This window comes from Plectropomus leopardus, chromosome 18 (assembly GCF_008729295.1).
Source record: "Plectropomus leopardus isolate mb chromosome 18, YSFRI_Pleo_2.0, whole genome shotgun sequence".
NCBI lineage: Eukaryota > Metazoa > Chordata > Actinopteri > Perciformes > Serranidae > Plectropomus > Plectropomus leopardus.
In genome coordinates, this window is record NC_056480.1 from 15,483,247 (window position 1) to 15,504,579 (window position 21,333).

The following is a 21,333-nucleotide window of genomic DNA, read 5'->3' on the forward strand; positions in this document are numbered from 1 at the left end:
GCACAATTTTGCGCCTTGTTGCACCGGCTTTCACTGTAGTGTGTACAAATACTCTCTCAGACGATTTTTTTTTTTTGTTTTGGACACTTGATGACGGGACCGACGACCATTATGAATTGGCTGATTGTGTTTCACTTGAGGCCCGGATCGACTGTCGAGTGGTTTAGGTAGTTTCATGTTGTTGGGGTCCTTTTCTAACTCTGCAACATGAAACTGTCTTAATTGCCCCAGTTGCACACATCGAAAGCAAAAGGAAAGCAAATCTGGGACATAAAGATGATGGGATTTGGTGGAAATTGTGGAGAGGTGTTTTGGAAGCATGTTCTGGCTTTATAGCTCAGAGGAGGGAGGGGGTGACTGGCTGGCTGTTGTGTGTATTCTTAACCTGTCTCCTGAAATGTTTTCCTTTTTTCGTGATTAAGATACGTGTTGGGCATGTGTGCTGAATTTAAACGTGATCAAAGCAGAGCTGCAGTATATGCGTCGTAGACTTGGGATTAAGGGTAAAGCCGTGAGTGTTTTCCGTGAGTAGTAGTGACGCAGACACGCCAGACAAGGCCTCGGTTACGACCACTGCAGTGGAGGGGAAGGGGAAGGTGAATGGGGCAACAGCGACCTCCGTGGGCAATGAGACCGGATGCTTCCGCTGCGCAATAGTGGCTCAGACAAAAGGAGGGGAAGGGCTTTATGGCGATATTTAGATCCGCCAGACAGGCTGTTATCTGCAGAGGCAAAAGAAGTGAATAGCCCCTGCGGTAAACTGGGTGAAAAAACACCCTGATTTAGGTTTACAGCCTGAGAGCCATTGGCAAAGTGGCGTCTTTTCCTCCCCTGAAGGTGTTTGTCTATTCTAACTTTTAGTGCACAAATAGGCGCACAGCCGCTCCTTTCCCCCCTCGGCTTGTTTGATGTCTGTTGACCAAATAATGTGCAACTACCGGTGAGGTGATAGCTTGCAACCAGAGTGCACATTATGGACAGCTTGTCCCTTTTCCCCTGTGTGATCTTCTTCTAAATGCAATAAGTGGAGAGAATTCCTGTGTGTTTGATCGCCTGTGGCCTTGTTGGGTGTTGGCCAAGCTATCCGTTTATTTAATAAATAAAACACGCAGCGTAATGTGCGAAATCTCAAGGTTGCTGCTTTGTGATCTTTCGTGATCTGCAATGTGGGGTTGAGTTAAGGATGTTGTGGACGTTTTTACGCACACAGCTACCACATTTTTGTGAAAACCCGCATTTAGTTTAGTTTATTAAAGCATTTCTGTAATATTCAGACACTCTCAGTAAATTGTGAATATTGTGTTGCAACAATATATTTTCAGTTAAATGTAATTTGTGTCAGCATTTACGCATTTATCAATTAAAGTATTTTAATCTTAACGCATCTATCGGGCATTTTCTAGCTGTTTAAATATTTTTATTTTATTTGTTTCACATTTTTATAATATCAATCTCAATCTCTACTATATATTTAAGATGTGCTGTTTTCTCCTGGTGTTCGCCACTACTCGCACCATTTAATTTTAAAAGGAGGAAACCACAAGCACCACATTACGCATGTATTTTTAGCTCTATTTAAGTGTAACGTTACACCGACGCACTGGCTGTTTGCTGGCATTGGAGCCGGTTTGTTGATGGCAGCATATAGGCCCATACAAGTGATAACGGCGGTCTAAATAATAAACGGGTTAAACGGTAGTTTGAGCAGGGAAAACCGCTATCAATGTTATTCGGAAAATATCCAATAAATATTCGACTGTTGCGCTTCAATTCGGTGCGTCAATAATAAGTTTTCATCAGATTTATTTTTATTTCATTTGCTAATTTTAATTTGTTATTACATATTTGTATTTTCAATTTTTGTGACCATGTTACAACAAACATATTTCTTTATATGGAGTTATGTGCTATTTAGTAAATGTTTTTATTTTTTATTATAACATGCAGTAATGGGCTTTTTAGTAATTATTCTAATAATAATAATTATTGTTATATTATGATATGCAGTAATGGGCTAGTTGTTATTATTTTATTTATTATATATAGGATAGTGCTTTTACATCGCCAAACGAATAGTCTATAACTTAAACTAATAGGAAAAACTTTGAAATAGCTCTGCTTCTATTTTCTTTTTATTAACCTGACTGAAAATGTAAAAATAAAACATTCTAACAGTTAAAGAAAGAAATAGTTATTAATAATAAATGTATTGGGGTTTTTTTTTTTCAACTATAAGAAATGTACACAGTCCTGTACTATCTTCGATAAAACTACATATTCTGCTACCTGGATTATTAGATGTAAGAAATGTTGCGCCAGAATATACAGAGACGTGGAAAATCGTTGTCTGAATCACGAAATACCGTTATTTTAGAAAAATAACAACAACAAAAAAATAATCATTTAAGCCTTTGTTTTTAAATTGTTTTTAAACCAGCATATGCCTACAAAAATATATTTTGTATGGCTAAAAGTTAAACTGAAAATTATTATTTAGTTGAGTATTAGATGTGACCCGTTTGTCTATTGGCGTGTTTTCTGCAAAATATGTTTAATGTTTGAACAAAGGGGCATATATATAATATACGGGCATTGGAAGATGTCTGATGGCCGAAAAGGAGCAAAAATAAAGAAGAATGTAATCCGTATAGCCTCGTTGTAATTTGAGATACAGTTTCAGCTCTGACCTGCTACGTTTCTTTAATATACTGGTGGTTAAAATGTGTTTTGGTGAACAGCAATGGTAGGGTGCTTACGTGTCCTATAAAGTACCTCGTAAAATAAGGCCTCCAAAAACATACTGTATCGTTTTGGATAACCAAGAAGTGGTTTTAAGAGCAGCGGCAGTTTGAGATACTGTAAAAGATGTTTTCCATTCAGTCATTCATATTTTCCGTGTCACAGATAACAGATCTAACTCATATCTTGATCATTCTTAGCTTTAAAACTAGAGGTTGTTATAGAGGAGCGGGTGAGTATTTAATGACCAAAGGGATTGATTTATCCTTTATTGTTCAGCCTTTATGATCACGTGCGCCGGCTACCCAATGGCATGGCAGCCTGTCTCCCCATTACTAGCCCACTGTAGTTCTCTGTGGGGCCAAGTTGCTACTTGATTTCTCCACATTGTTATTTTGTGAGGCTGGGTTTACTGCGTGTGTATGTGTGTGTCTGAGTGTGTGTGTGCGCGCCGTTTTTACTTTTGCATGTATCTGTTGTATGACTGCGTACATGTGAACGTATCATTTTTCTGCCATGTCGACATCCGGAACACTGACTAGTTACTACGTCGATTCCCTCATTCTACCCGAGAGCGAGGAGCTCTCTGTGCCGAGATACCCCTCCGGTCCCGGGCTCCAGCACTCTAGACAGTCCGCCTCCATTAACGACCACAGCGAGCTAGGGACATGCACCTTCCCGTCCAAAGCGCCGGTGTTCGGGCCGTCTTGGAGCCACGTCCCGGCTCAGTTCCCGGGTAGCGTCTCGTCTGTGTATCATCACCACTATGGGCATCCCCAAGGCCCGGTCGGTGCAGATACTGATGGTCGCTATCAGTCGTGGCTGCTGGAGCCCATGTCCGGTTCGCTGCCAATGGCCGGATTACCGACCAGCCATCACTACGGAATCAAACCAGAGGGTTTGGGGACGCGAGTTGACGGCGCGCTGCCGGGCTCCCACACCGCGCTGCTGCTTTCCGATTACGCCAACGGCACGGTGGCGACGGCATCACCGGGGGAAAAGGACGCACTGTCCGGCCAGGCAGGGGACATAAGCGGTGAAGGTGAAGAGAAACCGGGCCTCGATCCAAGTAAGTCGCTGCAGAGTCCTTTAGGTTTATAGTCTACCTACTATTTATACCGCATAAAGCTGTTAGGACTGGGGTGCGTGATGGGGGTGCGCGTCTGAACAGATGCCATTCTGAACGTGCCATTTCCTTATGGGGGACTGTTAATGGCCCAGCTCCCATTGCTATATTAGATTGCAGCTTTTAAAGTGTGCAGAGAGAAACAAGGAGGATGTTTTAGAGGCGGTTATATCTGTCAAGTCATTTTCCTTTCATCAAAATAATTGGATTTTTTTTTTTTTTTTTTTTTTTTTTAAATGCTGGATGTTTGTTTTTATATCTGACTCGGCACCGGACCCTCACACCACTGTCGCACCCCACTCTTTCCAGATAACCCAGTGTCCAACTGGCTCCACGCGAGTGCCACGAGAAAAAAGCGCTGTCCGTACACCAAGCACCAGATCCTGGAGCTGGAGAAAGAGTTCCTCTTTAACACCTACCTGACCAGAGACCGTAGGTACGAGGTGGCGAGGCTGTTAAACCTCACCGAGAGACAGGTTAAAATCTGGTTCCAGAACCGCAGGATGAAGATGAAGAAGTTTAATAAAGACGGTGGACCGAAAGAGACTGACTGACTGACTGACTGAACCGTCGATGTAGTATTTAGGTTGTTAGTGAGCTTTGTGCGTGGAAGCTCTTTAACTCTGCTGGACCTTGTTTTTAAACTTCATCGTCTTATTGTTCTATATAACAGAAGCTATTAGGCTTATTTGTCTTGTAAAAAAAAAAGCATGTTGGGCTTCAGTTTGATGCCTTTATATTGCACAATTTTACCGGTGCCCACACGTTTTTGTTGTTTTTTTTCTTATGTTAATTTGAATTAATACCTCGTTAAAGTGAATTAGTTGGCCTGGTCCCTGTGCTTGTTTGTGTATGGATGTTTGTAGCTGTGTGTGTGTCCTGGTTTTGTAGCTCTATTCGTTGTCTGTCGCAGAGTCACCTGAGCGTATAGTTTGTAAAAATGTATTAATTTTTTATTGTTGTTTCTCCCTTACTGATTAGACCTATGACTGATGACCATGAGTTTGAATCTAACATTGGAGCCGTAGAACTGAGTCTGATCGCATTTTGAAGTAGGTGCGTAAACCTCATAAACCACTTGAAAATGCTGAAAATACTAGGCCCTAAATTAATATTATAGAAGCTATATCACATGACACGATTGACTACCTATGTCTTTCAACTACCTACAATGACCTATTTTTTTTTCCCGATGGCGGGTTATAGTAGATTTGCTTGCATTAGATGCTGAACTATGAATTTCAGGGAGTAACATTACATAATGTTTGTTAGTGAGAGAAAATTAAATAAAAACACTGTAGGCTACTTATTGAATACCTCACGGTCTGCTGACCGTCTGACTTTTGGTTCACAAATGTAATTTGTACTTTATTTATTAAATAAAACAAATTATATCTGCGAATGCATGCAGGATATATTTTTATTTCATTCTGGCCTCACATCGAAATGAATTATGTGTTTTTATTATGTCTTAGTTTGCGAAATATTGCAGTCCAGAAAGGCTTGTTTTGTTGTTTTTTCGCACTGCAAAAAAAAAAATATGAAGGTTACCGCTCAACACACACACACACACACACACACACACACACACACACACACACACACACACACACACACACACACACACACACACACACACACACCACAAACACTCGAAAATACCTACAGAAAATATACAAATGTATTGAGATATTTGAACATTCGTGCAAATTTACATTTTTAACAGGTGTTAATAATTAATCACACATCAATTAAAATACACACACACACACACACACACACACACACACACACACACACACCTATAGGTGAATATGTGTGTGAGTGTGTGTGTGTTTCTGGATTGGGGACAGAGCTGCGTCTTGGCAGAGGATGTTGTTAGCTGTATACAGCCATAAAAGACAATTACCGCTATAACCTTTTATGGGGTGCAAAGCGCTGCGAGGCGAGAGGACACAAAACAAAAAAAGACATCGAGAGCTTCGACAGCTGAAGCCCAAAATAATGCAGCCGATGTTGCTGCTGTGCAGGTCAGATATGACAAGGCCGCTCAGCCCAAAGCTCCGTCATTAGCGCCATGTCAACACAGCCAATTTACAACGGGAACGGCTTATGAATAAATATTATGAAATGAAACAGCACCAGGAAATTTGAAACGCAACGTGACCTAAAAGAGTCTTATCCCAAAGGTTTAGAGAGGAGGTTTAGTTTAAAAAATATGGCCTCTGTGTTTGTAAGGCTGGTTCAAGTCTCAGCATGTTGTAGGAAATATTTGGCACACGGACATAGAAAATAGGAGACGCAGTAAATCCAGTGTGGTGCAGAGCTGCTAAGAGCTCATGGTCGATCTGAGACTAGCACGGCTCTGTCACACACACCAGGTCATTTAGTTCTCATTAAAGGCTGCACACAAACTGATTGTAGTTAGAAGGTAACTCGGACTTAAACTGGAGCGCTGTTGTGACGCGTTCGGGGACGCAGATGGACCCAAACTTCAAAGACTCGACCAGAGACAGTGCAATAAAACGCCTGGTCTGCTATACTGTCTGGCATTCCAGTTTTAATGGCTTTATGGCCGCCCAGACACAATTAGGCCGTTTCCAGAATGGCACCCATTTGTTTTTTTCTTCTCTTTCTGTGGGACTGCTCTCTGGACAAAAGGCCGAGCGGAAATGATCAGCTTTATTGGATTCTCCCCGACGGGGACGCGCAGGACTCACGGTCATTTGGAGCGATCCTTTGTTTCTACCTGGGAACCTTCCGCCCTCTGCTCCTTCAGCTGGGCCCGTCCTAAAGGAGAAGGAGCAATAAAGCCAGCAGCCAGCTTCAAACGCAGTGGTGGGCCTATAGGTGATACTTTTCTCGAAGTACATCTGGACAAGTCTGTTGGAAGTCATCCGCCCTTTGCGTGAAATCGCAACCGAAGAAACGTAACTTTACCTTTTGAGCGTAATTTCTTTGACTTTTGTTTTGTATTTCCCCGGATTACAGCAGAAAACAGAAAAAGAGACGCCTGCGCACTGCTGCCTCTCTTCCCTGCAGTCCCCACCAGTCACCAGAGGGTGGCGACACTGTTTCACAACATTACCACTTTTAACACTCCTCCCTAATGAACCTGCACTGGGGGATAAACTGCAGTAACATTTTTAAGAGTCCAGGAAAATAATTTCACACCTTTTTACAGTCTCTGTGCAGAAGCTGCGTCTCCAGCCTGCGGCTCTGCAGGGAGGACTGAAACAGTTAGCGCACAGTGACTGCTGGATAACTGCCTCTGCATTCAGATGTACGCTCTCTGTGCAGTGTTTGTCTTTCACTGATGTTTTTATACGGCTTTGTAGACGTGAATCATCCTGAGCAAGTTGTTTAATAGCAGTGCTATTAGGCAAACATGAACATACACCGTTTTCTGATTTACATTTTTAACGCTGATTTCCTAACATATTTTTTTCTCTGTACGGTTTTTAATCTAAGTTCATAAGCAAAAAACAATCAGCTGGCAATTAAGTTTGTTAAAATATTTGTGAGCATTAAGCTCACAAATATTTTAACAAATTTAGGGTTTATTGTTGTTGTTATCATTATTATTATTATTATTATTATTATTATTATCATCATCATCATCATCATCATCATCATCATCATCATCATCATCATCATTAGTAGTAGAAGTAGTAGTAGTAGTAGTAGTTATAGTAGTTGTAGTAGCTGTTGTTGTATCTACTCTCATTCTGACAATTTACCGTCTTTCATACTTGTATATTTATGTATATATCGTAAATATGCTTTCATTTATTAATTTATTGATCATTTATGGACACTTAAGAGAACGTTGTGATGCCAGTAAAATACGGAGGATGAACTGGACCCTCTTGTTTTAACAATTATGATAAAAATACAAATTATTATAATGGTTATTATTACTATAATTACAATTGTCTATGATAATTAACAAATGGATGAAAATCTATTATATATATGTCCACTATTATTCTTGTTAGTTAGTATTTTATTTTATTTTGTTTTTAATTTCATTTTAAAATGTTCCAAATAAATTATATTCCATATATACAATATTCTAATTAGCTAGTGTCGTTTTAAAAACAGATTTTTTTACATTCCTGTCAATTTATAACCTCCCAAATCTAGTGTTCGTGCATATGTATTCAAAATTATAAATAATAATAATAATAATAATAATAATAATAATAATAATAATATAATAATAATAATAATAATAATAATAATAATAATAAATAACAATGATAGATAGATAACAATGATAAATTTTAATTAGAAAACATATTTCATTGTACTCAAAAACACCTTACATGTGTCAAAATGATTATAAAACCAGACCACACTAAATATACATCTAAATATATCACACACAACATTAAGTCAGATTGTCACAGATAATCATATTCAAACATCAAAGGTAATACATAATGTTTCCACACGAATTTTTTTTCTTATACTGACATAAGAAATATATTCAAATTGCTGCTCTTATTTTTATTTTTTATGCCACGTAACTACTATGTGAGACTGACGTTTTTTTAAGCAAAAGAAAACAATTAAATCAGTATGCCGTATTAGTTAATGTTATATGGCATCTATTACGGCCAATTATTATATGCTTTGTATGGGTGTAACCTATTACCGAGTGTCGAACATTGTCATTAGATAAATTATATGTATCCTACGAAACTATACATAAAATCGAAATAAATAATTAGAGCTTTTAAAAAAATATTTGTAAAGCAGTAGTGAGAGAAATGACATCAACACATGACCTTATACAGCCTAACCTAAATGACCTCTAGATCACCGAGATTGTGAGAATTTCTCTGGTGTCCCCTCACATGTATGTGTTTGTGTGTGAAGTGTTAATCCCACTCTGCAGTCCTGCGCCATAATGAAATCCGTGTCTGCCTGCTGATTGGATGAGAGCGGCCAGGCCCGAGTCACGTGGGTGAGTTCTTTGGTCCAGAGTGAAAATGGGGTTTGGTGTAAATCTAGGGTGTATTGCTGTCATATATCACGCTACCTCGTAAAAACGACACTGAGGATTCTGGGCCAACAAATCAGAGAGAGAAAAAAATATGAGTTCTTATTATGTGGATGGTCTTCTTAGCAAATATACGACGGGTAGTTCTCTCTTTCCAAACGTGGAGCGGGCTTCTTGCAGTATTGGACCCAGTGGAGAGGACTATGCTTCGGCTCGGACTGCTGCGGCCATCGCGTTTGCGCCGTCTCTGTCTGGAGTTTACAGCGTCAATAATGCAGCGTACCAGAGCAGACCCGTGTTTACTCCGGGCTATAGCCAGGGGCAGGAGGCGCACACATTGCACTGCAGCCGGTTTGACCAGAGCCGCCTGTTTACCGACAGCTGCTGCCACCCGGAGCCGGGACCCCTCATCTCGCCGCCGGACAAACAGTACCGGATGTACCCCTGGATGAGAGCATCAGGTATGTGCTGGTCTCCTATGTGCTATTTCAAAGCCCTGCAGGTCAATGCTCCTACAAAACATTAGGATACTTACATTGGGCCGTTAGTGGTTCAATTAATTTCGAGAAGCCATTGGTGTTGCATGGAAAGAATCGTAAAACTTTTATTGCGCAACTAATGAGTTCTGCGGCCATAAATTCATTTGGCCAGCGCTTCTGTGTGTTCAGTGCGCAGAGACCTTGCCGCTGGGGGTTTTCTCTGCACTCCTATTACTCTTATAGCCTCTTCTCCCCTTTGTGGTTGTAAAAAAAAAAGACCGGCCTGTTGTGTAAATCAGTTCTCTTGCACTCTGCAGCTCCTTTCTAATTGGGTCTGCACTGCAGAGGCTCTGGTATTTCTCTGAAACCCGTTCGTACACATTGCTGGATCAATATGCACCGGTATTGTCGGCCACATAAAGAAGTCAAGTGGATTTAGAATGCAAGCTATTTGAAACATTGGCATGTGTTATAATTTTGAGGGAGAAGGTGTTGGGGCTGTAATCTAATTACAAATGGCTCCTTCGGTGCGCAGAGCATCGCTGGCTTTTAATTGGAAAAGCATGCAGAGTATCAAAGGAGGCATGGGCCAAACATCCCAGCAGGACTACTTTAAATAGATGCAGTAAGAAAAAAAAATCCCCTTCAGAGTTGAGTGTATTATGAGTGTGTGTGTGTGTAATGTTAAACTATGTGCCACAATTAACTGCGCTATCACAAATAGATTAATGGGTCTCAAAATGATTCCAGCTATAAGTTTTTATTGTCAGCATCAATTTCAACACCACTTTAATTAATGGTTTGTGACATTTCATGCATGCAGAAAAATAGTTTTTGTTTTTTTTTTTCTTTTTGCAAATTTTATGGCCCATCTTATCTTCCACAGATACAAACCGTAAGCGGGGGCGGCAGACCTACTCCCGGTACCAGACCCTAGAGCTGGAGAAGGAGTTCCACTTCAACCGGTACCTGACCCGCAGGAGGAGGATCGAGATAGCGCACACCCTCTGCCTCACGGAGAGGCAGATCAAAATTTGGTTTCAGAACCGCAGGATGAAGTGGAAGAAAGACCACAAGGAGGAGGCGACTCCCGGGGGAGAGGACGGTGATACTGAGACGGTGTCAGAGGCCGGAGAGCCCGAAGCTGGAGACACCCGGAGCGCCGCTTTGGACTCAGAAACGGCTGCAAAGTAACGAAAGACACGAAAATTAAAAGAAAGAAACACTGTTTAGTATAATTAAAGAGTTGTTTCTCACGCACCAATCATGCACTATAGAGCTTTTTAGGTTAATTAAATGAATGACAGCTGAAGGCAATTGTGTAATAGGTATTTAACAGTAGACTGTAGGTCTACTGTCCATATTTAAAACACCAAAATGCATACAAAGGATCTGCATGATATCGACACTAACTACCTATCCAAACTATATTTTTGTACATGCAACACGATAGTGTTTAAAATTAACAGATTGTACTGAGTCAACATTCCTGAACGAAAAACTACCTATTTAATATCAAACACTGACACAAGAAGTCAATCTAATTCACAGTAAATTATATTTGAGTAATTCTCAGACGGTTGTATTTTTAAAGAGAACAAATACCCCATTGTGCGCAAATGTGCCTTATTTCGAGTATAGGCTCATTTTAAGTGAATGCTTTGTTAGTTAAATGCCTTCAAATGTGATTTAGCTGCTTTGGTATATTTTTTAATAATATAATGTCTTATCAATTCCCTGTTTTCGATGCCTATTTACATCTCTATACATCCCAGGATTGACCCTTTGAAACCTGAATGGGCATCATTTTCCTCGTGCTGCGTTCAGACGCCTTTCCCAAGTATTTAAACCTTTGAACACTAAGAAATGTGGTTTGATTTCCTGTGAAAAACATGGGGAGAAAAATAGTCAGTAAATGTCCCGCAAATTGCAAGATTTAGAAAATTATTTTTAAAACGCTATGGTAAAATGCCCAGACATGTATATTTATAATTACCCTACATATTTAGAATTGTATTACTGAATTTTGTGCTGCTATTTTACGCACTTTTCCGCTGGGTCATTTGCTTGTTGGTTTTTGTTTCTTAGGTTTCCTTTTATTCTTTCTTTCTTTCTTTCTTTCAAAAAATCCCCCTAATTTTCAGGGTTAAAAAAAAAACCAAACCTTTACTAATTTCTCGCTAATTTTTGTGTAGTTTCTTTTCAAGTTGTACTGCCTTCTTTACATGTTTTTTCTTTTTAAAGAAATCAAGCCATTTTTTCATGTTTCAAAGGATTAAAACATACATTGATTTAGTTATAGGCTAGTTTACGTTAAGATAATCTCATGTAACCTACCTCAGATTCCCAGAACATGCTTATAATGTAGGAATACCCTTACGTAAATGTTTTGAAGTCCTAGCCCTGTGCAGTAAAATGTTGTCTATTTCATTTTAGAAGACATTTTTAGCCTCAAAATTCCCTACGTGTTTGTGAATGCCAGCAATAAACGCATGCACTTTTAATTAAATTTTGCTTTTTGTAAGAGTTAAAAGCTAAAATGTGCACATACTGTGATAGATTTAGGTTTTCATTGTGAAGCAACGTAAACAAATAGCTCTGGGTATGTGTTAAATCTGTAAATTAAAATACAATAACTGAATGAAAATAGCTTTTAACTGTGTATTTGTTTGCATGTAATATTTTCCTTCAATATTTGCGAATTTAATATTGTGCAACTTCAGGCATGATAATAAGCAGTCATAATAACACGCGCCGGATGAGTAATATGTTGAGCAGTATTAGGTTGCATGTAATGAAACATGTCGCGCTCTATTATGAGTGTTAGGTAAACACTTAAGTTGGGGAATGTGAACTATGAGGATGCGAGATGGGACAGGCTACACATGAAGGGAAATTACTGTTGAACTCTGCATTCCCTCTGTCCTCGGTAAGATGGCGCCTGACGGTGACCTGCCCCCTTCCCTCTCTGTCTCTCCCTCCCCCTTTCTCCCCATCTCTCCCTCCAGCGCTGGGTCATAAATCCGTTGTTGTTTATGAAAATTTACAACATAGCAATACAACTTTACGACCCGGCTCGGCTTCCCATTGGCTGCAGCTGGTCACGTGCTGGGGGAGCCGTGAACATGAACTTTTTATATATAATTTCCAATAGCGGAATAGAGCAGCCTCTCGTTTAACGGTCTCGAGCTTCCACGCGGCTGTTTCTTCCCACCAGCGACCTTCTACATTTTTACACCTTTTTTTCTGGAGTTTTTTTCTCGGTGGTGCAGGGCTCGACGCGCAGGAATGGAGCTTGCCTTTGGGACATGACCGGATCGTTTGGGTGCCCTGCTGTCGGGTCTCGTTTAGGCACGATGAGAGGAAGGAGCCCCGGTGCGTCACTGACCCCCCCGGGAGCCCCAGCTTCCGTCCACGGGGACTCAGCTGGATCACTGCACCTGCGAACTCCCCTCATCACCTCCTCTGTTTACAAGAAACCACCACAAGGTAAGACAGCTGAAACTTGTCAATATGTTTGCTCTTTTTTGACATTTGCAAACAACTAATCCAAACAATAACCAGTTTGTAAAGTGTCGCATTTTATATGTTTTCCGTTTGAGTACTCAGAGGTTTAAATCGTGTGGAAGGAATGGTTCGAGTTTATTTTATTGTGACTTGAATGGTCAATCTGATCAGTCTGAATATTGTTGCTTCGGTCCTCCTGTTGGCTTTTGCATGCTGTCAAGATCGTATTTGTTTGTTGTTGGGTTTGAATGGGGATTGGCTTTCGGCTGCAAAAATTCATTGGGTGGATTGTGGCCAAAAGATGAGCTCTTTGACGCCCTCCTGTGGAGACACTGGGGGTACTGTGGTTGCAGCTCTGGCTGTTTTTTTTTTTGTTTTTTTTTTTGGCTGCAAATGTCCTGTGGTGCAGACTGGACAGACAAGTCGGGCTCTATTTCTATCTGTGTCCATGCTTTAAAGTTTTTTTTGTGCTTCATAAATGTGCATGCAGGCGATAAATCACTGCCCAATGATGAAGACATTTTAATACATATTTTCAGTGAACAAAGCGAGAAGACTTTGCCGTTTGAATGACCTTTAATTGACCAGCAGGAATGTCTTGTTAATGGAATTTAAAAAGAAAAATATTTGATCTCCATGTTTGCTCATTGATGTTGATCACTGTGTTTCCTAACATACGTCTATAGCGAGCTTGCTGTGCTGTATTGAGAAGCTGCAGTGATTTCTTTCGTGCAATAAATTATTACTCGCTCAAAGCTCTGAAGACTTACGTGCAAAGCAGATTTCTTTTGCAAAATATCAATTGTGCAAAAGCGAATGCGAAGCTAAATGCATCCAGTATGATGTCCGTTTGCTACTTTGCATGTTCCATACTTGCTTATGTTGTTATCGGCTTTTTTGTGTGTGCAAAATATTAATGTTGCTGTCTCCATGTGTTTTGGCTGCTATGTTTTTGCTCCTAATTTCCGATGCTTTCTATTGGAAAAGAGTTCATCTGCTGATTCTGCTGAGAATGTATTCCATAAAATATCTTTAACTATCCTGAATGTGACCACGGTGAGCTTTAATCGTGCTGTAGCTGTGCGTAATGATATTAAGACCGAACGCGGATTAAACATATTAGGCTATCAGACTGCATATACCTTTAGACTCAGGAGTGCTGGTGTGTGAGTGTGCCTGCAGAGTGCACTGCCCTCCTGTTTTCCTGCAGCAGTGGCCCCCTCGCTCCCAGCCCGACATGTTTGACACCAGTGCGCACTCACTTCTTTCATCTCTTTTCTTTTGGGCTTTATTTAGTTCCTGGGTGTGTCCCTGGCTCGACTCAGAGGAAATAATTTTCGTGGGAACTTTGTTGCCATTGGCCAGCCATAAATCAGCTGCTAGACTTGTTTAGCCAACACACACTCCGTAGGTCTCCTCTCTTTAGTGTGGGCCCACTGGTGAGCCCGGTTTTCCTCTCGTCGTGCCTTCTGGCTGGGGGTCTGTTACCGCAAAGGGCGCACATACCTGGGACAGAATAAATAATCTATATCTTACTGTTTTTGTCAGAAACACATGATTGGGCTTGTGCTGGGTAAAGGGGGCTGCTCTGGGGAACGAGTACACGGGGTGGTGGGGGGGTGAGGGGGCAGAGGACACGTCGCTGCCTTGGAGAGGCGAAGGTGCCATAAAAATTCCACAAGGAGAAAACCAAACGGAGAGCGCCGGTCGAGGCGTCATGCCTGTATTTAGGCTTCGTGTGTGTCGGGCTCTGAGCGGCTCTGCTGTTTTTGTACTCCTGCTTAGAATTAACATAGGAGATAGCTGATTTACTCTTTTCGATAAGTGCATTGACAAGAGTACAGTCAAAGCTGGAGGGAGTTTGTCTTTTTTCCCCCAACGATTTCCCTAAAACTGAAAGGTTAAACACTTTAAAAATAGTAATAATGAACATCTTTAGTTTGTCTGTGCTGCATTGCAATTAATCAGTTGGGTTATTGTTATTTTTGCAAACTTCAAGACAGAAAAGTTTATATTTTAGTAACTTTAGGCTTTAAGTGGAGGATACAAGGGGGGAAACAGGAATTTTCCTCTTTGTAGCCCAGTGAATACGAATAGTTTATGGCACAATCCAGAAACTAAAACTGTGAATTATTGTATGAATATTGTGGTTATTTTACATTTGATATTTCAAATGCGTTGGCTCCAATTTCTACAATAATTGTTTTTTGTTTTCTTTTTCAATATTTTCAAATTTCGTCTTTTTTGTGTCTTTAAATGGCAAAACTCCACCCCGAATATTTGCTTTTTAAAAAAAGAGAATTTATGTTGTTCTTGATCTTGTGTTGATGTCTCACAAACATAGAAATACTGAAAATGTAGTTTAATAATATATTGGGTGTTTAGAAGTCAATATGACCAACGAGTCGCCTTAAAACGGGAGCGTAATAAAGTCGAGTTATATGCAGAAAGCTTATAATATCATGTGAGGGCGTATTGTTCGGAATCCTTAAATATTAACCAGCCTAAAATAGACAGTAATGCGTGTTTACGTGTCTTCACATATAGCTTATATTTAAATGTATTAATTCTTCACAGTGACATAAAGCACGGGCCTTGAATGGTAGCCTGTGTGTTATTATTCGACAGTGTTACGTTTGGTTTTTATTTTTCCCTAAAACATTTATTCAGTCTTTTCCCACATTAAGTTGTTTCATCATTATAAGCAAGAGTGTGAAAAAAGCAGCCCTGTTTTGAATGGGCTTTTATTCTATTAACTGCGCGCACTATCTCCACTCATCGCCCATCATAACATGCATAACAGATTCTGATCGAATTATTTCTGTACACTATCCTCGCAGAGATTGCACTCTCAGCATGCCACTTGTTATATTGTTTAGGAGCCCGTTGGTTTTTGCCGCAATGGTCGTTAACCTCCGAATGACCCCGTGTGGAGCCCACGCCTCAGAGAGCGCCGCAGACGCGCAGTGCAGCAATTGCGCCAGAGGATGGCGCACCACGACAATCCAAAACACCCAAACCGTGGCTCAGAGCTTGCCCTAGCCACGAGCGCATGGAGGCGCGCGCCCTTCACATCCCACCCAGTATTTCCTGCGTGCACGAGTTTACCTCTGGAGGTCACCAAGCAGGATTTACGACTGGTCAACAAAAGCACGTGATACTCTGCCGTACCCCATATTTGGGTGCCTACGTAAGAGAGAATCAAGTCCATGGTCCCACTCATTTCCATAATTCATCATAAATTGTGCAAGGGTGCTATAGGACGCGCTAAACCATAAGAGCCACAAATCAAGCACACAGGTTTATGCTGTTTTACCTCTGAAATAATAAAAAAAACAACAACAATACCTACAACGAGCAAACGGTGGAATTGTCAACAAATGAGCTCCTATTTTGTGAACTCATTCTGCGGTCGCTATCCCAATGGCGCGGACTTCCAGTTACATAATTATGGAGACCATAATACGGCAAACGAGCAATACAGAGACTCAACAGCCATGCACTCCAGCAGGTATGGCTATGGCTACAACGGGATGGACCTAACAGTCGGGCGGACCGGTACCGGACACTTTGTGGGCAGCGAGCGGACACCGGGCTACTCCTCAGCGGCGACAACACCCTCCTCGGTGGAGCCAGTCAGGTACACCCAGTCCGCCAGCAGCACCGGGACATCGTCTCTATCGCCACCACCTGACCCACTACCGTGCTCCTCGGTCGCAAGCTCGTCTCCGGTCACCGAGACTCCATCTCAACACCGAGCCGTGAAAAACTCTATAACGACCCCGTGCTCAACCCCGTGCTCGAGCTCGAACGGAGGCACGCTGCTGCTCAGCCGGGACTGTGTGTCCAAAGCTTCTCCCCTCGAGGAGGAGAAGCCAGCGGGAAGCGCACCAACAACTCCTCAAACCGAGTCAACACAGCCTCAGATATATCCGTGGATGAGAAAACTACATATAAATCACGGTAAACTGTTTTTTTTACGATCTTGTATTGATTTTAGAGAGCTGGCAGTGTGTTATTGTTTGGTTCAGGTGTAAACAAGTTTAATATAAATACTTTTTACGCACAGGCAAAACAGGAGAAAATTGGACTATTTTAGTGCAAAAATATATTTACTCTCCAAATGAGCGTACGGCGCCATATGCGCCTCTCACCTGTTTGGTGTACTGCTGCTTTTCAGTGCTGTCAACACACACCAGGTGCGGGATGCTACAATAAAATAACATGCAAAGTTTAAGTTAGTTAAACATGTATAAGTTGTATACAGGATGTAGGCGTTTTTTTAAATGTTTTTTTTTTTTTAGTCAGATAGCGCCCATTTTATACCAGTTTATTATGTTAAGTCCCTTTCGCAAGGTGCATTAGTTGAAAAGGTGTGTATTTTACTTTGCTTTGATGTTTTGAATGATAATTATCTCGTTTGGTGAATTTAGTTTTATGGAAACATCGTGCGTAAAAAACAAACAGGCAATATAAAAAAAGTGAGAAATGTAGCCCCCCAAAAAGTTGCTACACTATTTTTTTTCTTCTTAAATCTTCTGTATCTCACATGTTTCCCCTCTTTTCTGTCTATGCAAGATTTGTCAGGACCAGAGGGGAAGAGAGCCAGGACTGCATACACCCGCTATCAGACCCTGGAGCTGGAGAAGGAGTTCCACTTCAACCGGTACCTGACCCGCAGGCGGAGGATCGAGATAGCCCATGCCCTCTGCCTCTCAGAGAGACAGATCAAAATCTGGTTTCAGAACCGCAGGATGAAGTGGAAGAAAGACAACAAGCTGAAGAGCATGAACATGGCGGCTGCAGGCGGGGGAGGCTACAGGCCTTGATATCCAAATCCTCATAACGAGCACTATATAAAAAAAAATAAGATTGTCATATCAACTTCTACTTCTGATTAAAAAAAAGCGCAGAGACTTGTGAGCGGGGCTGTGTGCGGGACAGGGGACACCCCACCTGAGCCCTCTGTATGTCAGACAACCGTCCCATTATATTCCTTAATATTATTTCCTTTTTTATTTCCACCGTGGTAATGCTTATGTGCGTAAAAAAAATGCATAATGTACAGTTCTGTTTAGATTTAGTAGAAAAAAGCAACAATAAATGTTTGTTTAAATTATTTCTTGTTCAGACGAAAAAATAAAAAAGCTTGAAATGATACCTACCTACCGCAAATAAATCCAGTAAAAAGTTGTGTGATGCACTCAGAACAAATACCAGCCTAATAAATAGAGGGTTGAGGTTGAGCTGCCTTGGTGTTTAGCCTTCGTTTTCTATGTATGTACTGTATATGTATGTATTTATTTGTTTGATGTATTGTACCAACTTGTCAATAACTTGCTTCCAAAAGTAGAGCCAGCAGTATGTGGTTATTGTGTGCGTTGTGAACACATGTATGGACAGAGGTGCCGACTCAGTCTTGTATGTACAGTAGACTTGCATCGTTTTTTTTGTTCAGTTGTTTTTCTGCAGGAGCTTCTGTTTGTCACCTGGGCGCAACATGTTAGTTAAAAAGTGTGTTTTGTCTTGCTTTTCTTTAGCTATTTTTATGTGGAGGGTCCCCACAGTCAATTTCATAGCCTATGTGTATAAACTCCATCGTGATTAGCTTTTTGTAAATGTTTTTAAAAGACTGGAAGTCAAGAATATACTATAACAATGATGATGATGATGGCCATTATAATAAAATTTCTACTGGAACGGCAAGATTACTGTGTGGGTTTTTGTTTAAAAAAAATCAAGCTTTTGCCAAGACTGGAAGAGAAGAGTTGCATGTTTGCTCTAAAATCCTGACCTGTTTAAGCTGACCAAAAATTGCTTCCTCAAGTAAATCCTTGAATTCAACAGGTCCCTTTCGAATGAAAGCTTCATGTTTTACTCACCTTGTCGTGGAGCTTTTTTTGGGGGGGGGGGGTCCTTGGCCACTAAGCTGCTCCAGTGGCCGGGCGTCCCCTTTTGCGCACAGACTCCTGGGCTATTCCCGGAGAATCAGCTCGACTTTTCTAGCTGTAAACTTTATTAGGGCCGATTCTGGCTCTCTGACATTTGGGTGCTAAATGAATGGGGGGTTTTGTCTATGAATTAGATCGTAAAAATCATCCGGAGCGCGGCCAGATAGGCTCACTGGCCATAAACGGTCACGTGGTAGCCATTAAAGTAAGTTTTATGGTTTTGGGGAGTTGACAGTATATTGCACATAACATATAATCGCACTGACGGCAAGGCTTCGTCTGACTCTCTCTTTGCAGGCTGTAAGTGTTACTTGACCGGTACAGAGCGTCTCTGTTGCTCAGTCTGCCTCACTATGGACCGGACGCTCTCCAGGATGAGGACCGCGTCTCTGGGTAAGTTCCTGCAGACTATCCGGTAGCCCGAGAACAGCCAGCCCGTGTTAAACAGCCATATTATTGTATTCGCTCCCTCTATCTGTCCCTATTAGTCCATTACACTAATTTGTCAGTTGTGCAGCGCTGAATACTGGTCTCGGCAGATGTTGCGCAGGGTTGGGTCCGGCTCATGGCTATTTAATTGCTTCCTTCCCCGTGTAACTTGTTTCCCTCCATCTGTGGTGTAACTCATAATCCATTTTTACATGTTGGATAATTATCTCTGTGTCCATTTCCACCCCCACAAACTTCTAGTTGTTGTCGTTTTATTACATTGGAGGATTCACAGACCGTGAACCAGAAAGTTTCCAAGGGATGTGTGGAGATTTCCTTGATAAAGTTAAGCGCTAATGCAGGCCTACAGATTTACAGCTCGCTCCGTTTGATTGGATTCTGTATGTGCTGATGACTTTTGGAAGTTGGAGGTCCATGATAAGAAAAAAAAAAGTTGCAGTTGTTTTTTTGTTGAGCTCCACATGTTGGCACCGTGTATGGCTTTAGGACAGGCTGTAAAGTGTCAAGTAAACACAACATGGGGACAAACAGCAGCAGGGAGACATTTGAAAAGGAATTCCGTTTTGTGTCAGCCACGTCGTTTTGTGTTTGGGGTTGAAAAGTTCAGATGACCTCTTAAAAGTCACTCTCGCTTTGTGGTGACCTCTTGGCCGATCAGTGCTCGGGCGAAACCAGCCACCGTGGACCCTTATTCCAAAAAAACAATGGGCTGAAAATGGGGGTAAATAATATAATTTCTTTCTGTCTTTTTTTGTACGAGTTGGCCTTTTTCTTGTACATCATTGCTCATTTTTGCAGCTAAAGAGCGTGCGAGGACGCGCCTGGGTCCATTTTTAAATTTTTAGGCCAAAAATGAAAACATTTCTCATGGATATCACTTTTTGAATCTTGTGAGCTTTTGGCAGCAAACAAACTTAAAATACAGCTTTCTTAAAGTTGTTACCTGAGCGGATTTGCAGCTTCGTCCGCCAGCTTCCATAACTTAAACACCAAGTTTTGTATTTGACGCAGAGGCCTACAGCACTCGCGCTGGGATCATTAAAGGCTATTGCAAATAAATATTTTTTGTATCACTTTAGATGAGTTATTAAATCAATTTCCACAAATGCTGGAGTCGAATTTAAAATCTGGTCTCATTTTGAGAATAAATTCTGCACAGACGAGGCGAAATTCTTCGGAAATTGATTTATTTTTCCCTCTTTTTTCCAGGTTCCAAATAACCTTAATAATCCAAGTCACGCTCCTGATACCTTTTCTTTACTGCTTAACACATTTTGCTCATTGTTATGTAAAGAAGTCGCCGTCTTAACGAAATACGCGATTTGCGCTCTTTCCAGTTTGATTTCAGACACGCTGAAAATACAACAGACACTCGGAGAGTGCGGCTATTTGGAAATTAAAACCCTTGCCAATATTTCAAAAGGAGAAATTTCGTCAGGGCCCCATGTGCGGCACACAGCCAGGCAGAGAGAGAAAGAGAAAGAGAGAGAGACCGAGAGAGAGAGAGGAGTGCTGTAGGTTCATCTGGAGGTCAGCCACAGCACCAAGATAAATCTGCATCCTCTCAGAGCCACCAGCAGAGCTCGCTTTAGGCCAAGTTCACTGTCACCCTGCTGTATGGAGAGAGGGAAACCACTCACACATCCACAGCACCGCGCGCACACGCGCCTTCACGTTAATGACACGTTTGCTCGGCTTTGCCTATAAGCATAATGCGTATAAATGAATTTACCGAGGGGCACAGAGCCCGTGGTAACATCCCCGCACAAGAGGAAAAGACCGTGTGAAGAGAGAGGGGGAGTCCAACTTAAAGTGTTGCCTCCAACAAAGACTTTTGGCTGCTTTGGTTGCTCTATAACGCTAATGAATGATTTGCATATTTTACGGCCCTATTAGTCTTGAGTGGGAGCCTATTGGATTTATCTTTTCACTCCCTCTTTGGAAACATCATAAAGACACAATTGCATTTCAAGTCTTGTGCTGGCATCTTCTCTAATTATGAAATTTGTGAAAATGATCATCACGATGGCAAGAGATATACACATTGTTCAAATCAATTTTTCGTTTCGAGAG

General features: G+C 41.3%; 3 protein-coding genes across 3 annotated transcripts; all 3 read left to right on the forward strand.

The window, feature by feature from the left end:
- The first annotated feature begins 2,292 nt into the window (after positions 1-2,292).
- hoxa9a (homeobox A9a) lies at positions 2,293-5,194 on the forward strand. The gene is made up of 2 exons (XM_042506397.1): positions 2,293-3,808; positions 4,175-5,194. The coding sequence occupies exons 1-2, from the start codon at positions 3,256-3,258 to the stop codon at positions 4,417-4,419; spliced, it is 798 nt and encodes a 265-aa protein (XP_042362331.1). The 5' UTR covers positions 2,293-3,255; the 3' UTR covers positions 4,420-5,194.
- A 3,668-nt stretch (positions 5,195-8,862) lies between these two features.
- Positions 8,863-11,948, forward strand: LOC121958243 (homeobox protein Hox-A7-like). The gene is made up of 2 exons (XM_042507125.1): positions 8,863-9,334; positions 10,239-11,948. The coding sequence occupies exons 1-2, from the start codon at positions 8,968-8,970 to the stop codon at positions 10,544-10,546; spliced, it is 675 nt and encodes a 224-aa protein (XP_042363059.1). The 5' UTR covers positions 8,863-8,967; the 3' UTR covers positions 10,547-11,948.
- Positions 11,949-15,693: 3,745 nt separating this feature from the next.
- Positions 15,694-18,557, forward strand: hoxa5a (homeobox A5a). The gene is given in 4 exon segments (XM_042507123.1): positions 15,694-16,492; positions 16,495-16,549; positions 16,551-16,822; positions 17,438-18,557. Coding segments are annotated over 4 exon segments (831 nt in total). The 5' UTR covers positions 15,694-16,239; the 3' UTR covers positions 17,689-18,557.
- Positions 18,558-21,333: the final 2,776 nt, after the last annotated feature.

Excerpts from the sequence above, each read along its gene's own strand:
- hoxa9a (XM_042506397.1), top strand. The coding sequence starts at position 3,256 with ATGTCGACATCCGGAACACTGACTAGTTACTACGTCGATTCCCTCATT. Across the intron at positions 3,809-4,174 it reads GAAACCGGGCCTCGATCCAA|ATAACCCAGTGTCCAACTGG; the intron begins GTAAGTCGCTGC and ends CACTCTTTCCAG.
- LOC121958243 (XM_042507125.1), top strand. The coding sequence starts at position 8,968 with ATGAGTTCTTATTATGTGGATGGTCTTCTTAGCAAATATACGACGGGT. Across the intron at positions 9,335-10,238 it reads CCCCTGGATGAGAGCATCAG|ATACAAACCGTAAGCGGGGG; the intron begins GTATGTGCTGGT and ends TATCTTCCACAG.